Source organism: Cynara cardunculus (assembly GCF_001531365.2).
Source record: "Cynara cardunculus var. scolymus isolate 2C chromosome LG 12, CcrdV1, whole genome shotgun sequence".
Classification (NCBI taxonomy): Eukaryota; Viridiplantae; Streptophyta; class Magnoliopsida; order Asterales; family Asteraceae; genus Cynara; species Cynara cardunculus.
The window spans coordinates 4,517,598-4,524,027 of NC_037539.1; the positions used below are offsets into that span (position 1 = coordinate 4,517,598).

Sequence of the window (6,430 nt, forward strand, 5' to 3'; positions counted from 1 at the left end):
TATATATATATATATATATATATATGTGTGTGTGTGTGTGTGTGTTTGTGTTTCTAATTGAAGCAAATTAAAATGAAAAAAGAAATTGCAGAAAGAGGAGAGGGTAATATTATTCATGTTGAACCAATGGCATTTTAAAGTAAGGATGAGACAGAAATTCGAAAAAAAGAAGACTAAGGGCATAAAAAAAAAGAGGGCAGACGTACATATATAGGGTTGCTTCAGTGGAACATGATGAAGATGAAATAGTACGTGAAAATTAATGGTACAGTGTCCAAAACCTGCTTTCAAAAACCAAGTAAAAATCACAATGTAATTGCTGCAATTTATAATATATATATATATATATATACACACATAGTTATGTGATCAGACGAGAAGTTTAGACGAAGGTTCATGCATGGGAGAGATGCTTATTGCCTAACCATTACTAAAGTTAAAGCACCTTAATAAAATAATAGAGAGAGAGAGAGAGAGAGAGAGAGAGGGAGGGGAGGATATAATGTAAACCAAACTATTTGTATAAAGTGTGAAAATCGCCGATTTTATTGTTTATTTTAGTGAATTTTTTTCATGAAATTGTTTCAAATAATTATAGACATTATCATCTTCATTCTATTAATCTTAGTCAACAAATTTCATCAAAATGATAAATACATGAAACAATTTAATTTTTACATAAAAACAAAAATATATGAAACGTTTTCATAATTAAATGAATTATTTAAAACAATTTCATCATATAAAACAATTTCATGAAAATATTTCACTAAAATAAACAATGAAATCGAATGTTTCACGATTGGTACAAATAGTTTGATTTCCATTTATCTCTCTCTCTCTCTCTCTCTCTATATATATATATATATATATTAATTATTAATAACTAGTGTTAGGAAGTTTGGATGAACTTTCTTGAAATGTATACTTAGGAGCGACTTTCGTGTACCTGGTGCTACATTAATTAGTTTAAACGTTTTGCTTTGAACAACTAGAGTGTAAAAGTGTTAGGAATTTTCGATAAACTTTCTTGAAAAAAACATGTTTAATTTGTGAAAAACACTTTAAAAATCCAAGTAATCGAAAACCAAAATTTTTAACAAAAGTAAATAGCGATACTAACTTGTTTTTCTTAATTTGTTTTGATCTCCGCTATGCACATTTCTTATTCAAAGTTTTGATCGACCCTATTCATTGACGACGCTTTATCAAGATTTTTCATCTCAAGTTGGCAGTTCCAGTTCGAAACACCAAACCCTTAATTAATCCATTTGACTTCAATTCGATCTCATTGGTGGTATGTTTGGCGCATGCATGCTTAAATGCATATTATGGAAAGAGAAAAATTAATGAGATTAATAAAATATATAAATGCAAAATAAAAGTACAGATGCGTACTTGGAAGTTGACACAAGAATTTAGGTGAAACAGCAACATGAATCGATCCTTTTGTCCAAATTTTATTGTTTAGTGGTAGCTTTAATAACCATTTAAATATGAATATAACTCAAAATTGTATCACCTTTTACGTACGCGTTGTTAGCCATTTGATCATGAATATTATTTGTAGTAATAATTAGAGAGTCGTCGGGACCCATCCTACTCAAAAGCATCAAGTGCCTCGTGACTCATCCATCGCTCAACCACACAAACACAAAATATGTCGATATATTACATATACGATAATTATATATATATATATATATATATATATATATATATATATATATATATACTACTAGACAAATTTTAACACAATCATCGATATATGGTTGGCAAGTACAAGTTTTCAACTACACTTTGTTTTACCATTATAAATTTGTAAATTTCACGATGCAAAACTTGTCGGTCCTAAAAAATTGATTCAACGATCATTGGTGGTGATTTCATATCATCGTTGATTATATATGAACATAGATTCAACTATGTTTATTTAGTTAATGAGAACCAAGTATATATTCACGATGAGTTAAGTTCAAGGAAAAACTATAAAGAAAATGAAAGATTAAAAAACACCCTAGTAACAAATCATTGCATTAAAATCAAGAAAAACATTTTTAATTACTTGTATGTACATGTATACTGTATAAATAAATGGTTATAAGGATGTTACACGGTTTTTCATTTCTTGGCGGGTTCTCTCCTTAATCTCATTCTATACCATGAATTGATAATGAAAATATATGATATTCATAATAAATAATAATGTTGATAAAAATATTTAGGTATATTCATCATGAATAATTGATTTTTAATTAGAGTTCCTAAATCAATTTTTCTCTTATGAAATATATATTAGTTCTAGGGACCTTCTTTTGAGAACCAATGAGATTGTAATAACCTTGAGAACTAGTACATCATATACTATTTCATATGATTTATTTCATCTAAGATTAGAATTTAGAATATTTATTAACATATATTCTTTTTACAATGTGTTTGTTCCATATGTACTTGGTTCACAATAGGTTTTAGTCTGTTTGTGAAATAAAAGTTACACGTAAAAAAATTTAATATTGTAAACCAAATACATATGAATCAAACGCATTGTGAAACAAATATATGTTGCATCAATACATTAATTAAATGTAAACTTTAAATGAGAAAAAATCATGTAAAATAATATCTTAAGATTAAAGTTTTCACGATTATCACAATATACAGGCTTCTCAAATGATTAAATCACTATTAATTGTATAGAATACTATCAAAAGGTTGAAATTATAAATATAACTTTAAAAAAATGTAATTTGAAATTTAGTCGTGTAAAATTCCCTCACAAATCTCTTTATAAGATTTGCTTTATAAAATTCCATTTTATAACCAAAATAAAGTATTGTTACTTTCTATTTCTCTTTGGCAAATAATTAGACTCCCAATTAATGTTACTAACTTTTATGAGAAATAGACCCACAAAGCTCAATTATTATCCAAAAAATTAAAATTAAACTTTGTGTATGGATCTTTATTCAAACGTTTTGCTCCAATAGATTATGGATAGAATGGTGAGAAATCAATTGATTTTCTTTAATTGTGAAATCAAATCTCTCTTAATTAACCATTAACTTTGACAATCGTATCAATAATGAGTCTTTAGCCTAACGGTATGTGAGTCCTTAAGTCTCACCAAACGTGAAGAGGGTGTGTGAGTTTGTTTGTTAGATTTGTCGTATATAAATATTATATATTTCAAAAAAAAACTTTCACAATCATAAATTATATAAACAATAACCGATTCCAAAATTTAAATATGTAGACGAATTATTAAAAAGAAGTTATAGGATCAAACAAGACACGTTTTATGTAAAGATGTTACAAAAAATTATTCCATAATTTTTTTTAAACAATGAACTTATAAAACTAGAGTTAGATAAACTAATAAGACTCAAAAATGTTACTATCTTGAAAGTGTTCTAGTACAAAAATGTACTAAAACCAAATAAAACTAAGTACAAACCATGACTTAACTAGCTACAAATTAAACTTAGGGGCCATTTACCAAACGCTTACTCAGTAAGTGAATACCAAGTCACATTACCTTACCGGATGAATATGATAAAAATTAAGAATCTTATCTAGTAAGAACGAGACAAGGACCAAAAGTCTTACCCGGTAAGTGAGGGCGACGACTCTTACCATGGTAAGAGCTTACCGGGTAAATTGTTGCATATGATAGCGTCTTGGTGGACTAAAATCTTACCTGATATGTAAATGATAATGTTAAATTTTACCCGTAAACGCTTACCAGGTAAGTGTTTGGTAAACGGTCTCTTAAACTTGAAAACAAATTACAAGAACCCATATTTTCTGCCTTAATGCATGTGTCCAACAACACTGGCCAACTTATATATTTCTTCTTATTACATTAAGAATTAATGAATTAGAACAAAGATTCAAAACCTCAAAGTCAATTAATTACAAAAACTGCATTTTTGAATGTTTATCACAACCTGGTTGCTGTTTTTGTTGCAGTTGTAAAAGAAAAAACAAAATCTACCTTCTAATGCGCCACCAACATCGGGAAGAAACCACAATTTTTGGCCCTTCAATGACACCGCCACTATCTTTGCCCCACCACCACCGGCAGCTACTACACACACACATATATATATATATATATATACATATACATATACATATATGTATATATAGTCTATAGACCATAGATATAGCTAGCTAGCTTCTTTAATTTCTTCCTACAAGCTTTTGGCTTCATGTGAGCTAAGTAGAAGAAGATATCGGTTTAGGGTTGCAGTAGTGTTCTATGGTTCTACGGTGAATGGCCGCCGGGGAGTTCTGCTTTCATTACCCTCCACCGGCGATCAATCTGTCATATATGGCCGGTAATATTTGTGGATAAGCAAATTAGGGCCTACTTAATTACATGAAACAGTTTTTTTGCATACATGCACAGTAGCATCCTCCAATCACAACATATGCATACATCATACCCATTATAACTCTCAAGTCATCATTCTGAAAAGCTAATTTTTTATGGAAATCATATAATTAATAAACCACTCTTGCAATCGTAAGCCAAACCCATTATATATGCTCTTTCCATCTCCTATAAAACCCAGCTTCAATTCATTCCTCATCCATTCTATCCTCATCCTCTTAAATATCATCACTCTCATATACATACAAACATACGTCTTCACATATAATATATTTGATTGGTTCTTTCTTGGCAAGAGAGATCGGTTTGAAAACTATATATATAGAGAGAGAGAGATGGCTGGAAATTACTATTTAGCCCCTGAATATGAAGACCTTTCATGTAACTTCCCTACAAACTTCACTTCTTCCCAAAACGACAACATGCCATCTTCTCTCCACTTTGTGACAAACTTACCTTATTACCATCAACCCAGTTCTCATCCTCAAATGCCCATGGTGGATTTCTATCCACAATCTTCATCTCTGAGCTATAATAACTCGAGTACTTCAGATGAAGCTGACGAGAACCAGATGAGTATCATCAACGAGAGGAAGCAAAGAAGGATGATATCGAACAGGGAGTCAGCTCGAAGATCCAGGATGAGGAAACAGAAGCAGTTGGATGAGCTATGCACCCAAGTTATGCGGCTCAGGAACGAGAACCAAGGGCTCATTGAAAAGCTGAACCACTTCTCGGAGAACCATGAACAAGTTATTCAAGAAAATGATAGGCTCAAGAAAGAAACCACGGAACTAAGGCAGTTGCTTAGTGAAGCACAACTTGCTAGCACTTACACTACTTTGAGAGATCTTGATGATGATCATGAGGCTGGGCTTGTTCCTTCATGCACCACTGCTTATCTCAGAGCTCAATCCTCTACAAAATCCACCACTAAAAACTCCTCTAATCTGCTTCATTGATTAGTCGATTCACCAAAAATGTTCCTTAATTAACTTCTCAAATAAATAAACCCTTTAAGCAAATGCACCAAATATTTACTTCCCCTTTTTCGTTTGTTGGGTGGTTTACATGATGCTTGGTTGTATTTGGTGTGGATGCGATTATTAGTGAGTGTTTGACGTAACTAAGCTTCCATCATGACCTTTTAACACTATAATTTGAAGAACCCCACTTCAGGTACGGATAAGAGAAGCAATATCTAGTTAATATTACTTCTTTAAAAATGTAGAAATTAAAACTCCTAAAGTATATATGTACATATACAAATATAATAATCTTGGAAAATCTTTACAGAACAATGCTTATTCGACATAAAATATGATAATCTTGGATAATATTGTTATAAATTAAGATTTTATTCTGTAATCCATACAACATTATACTCTCTTCATTTAAAAAAAAAAAACAGATATGTTCTTATAAAGAATTAACTTTCAACTATTAAATGTATATATGGATTCTAAATTCTTTCTAGAATTGAATAAATTCTTTTTATGTTTCATTTTCCAAAATTCCGTTCGTATTTTATGTCAAAACCTTTTCGTTTACGTTTTTTACAAGTCAGATTCTTTATAGTATCAACCGCTCTATTAGGAAAGAGGATATGTTCGCATACATCTCATTCTTAGACCCTAGTTTGAATTAGGATACATTGAATTCGTTTGGTTTGTTTTAAGAGGAGCTAATTATTTAGTTTTCTTTAAAAAAATATATGACCTATATATATTGTGGTGAGTACAATCTAAAAGAAAACGATTAATTGATAAAGATGTATGCATGTGCTCATAATTATCATACATACATGTGACTTGAGATCAACCGTTTAACATAGTTTGTGATTGGAACATCTATTTACACTACTAGAAAACTGGGCATTTCCGGCGGAATTTCCGGCGGACAAATTCCGCCGGAAATTTTCCGGCGGATTTCCGGCGGATTTCCGGCGGAACTTTAAAAAGTCAAATTTTGTTGACTTCCGCCGGACAACCGCCGGAAATCCGCCGGAAAATTTAAACCGGTTAGATTTCC

The 6,430-nt window shown here is 30.9% G+C and overlaps 1 protein-coding gene across 1 annotated transcript; it reads left to right on the forward strand.

Moving 5' to 3' along the window:
* Positions 1–4,518: 4,518 nt before the first annotated feature.
* LOC112523382 (basic leucine zipper 25-like) lies at positions 4,519–5,448 on the forward strand. Its single transcript, XM_025132968.1, has one exon. The coding sequence runs from the start codon at positions 4,552–4,554 to the stop codon at positions 5,359–5,361; it is 810 nt and encodes a 269-aa protein (XP_024988736.1). The 5' UTR covers positions 4,519–4,551; the 3' UTR covers positions 5,362–5,448.
* The last annotated feature ends 982 nt before the right edge of the window (positions 5,449–6,430 follow it).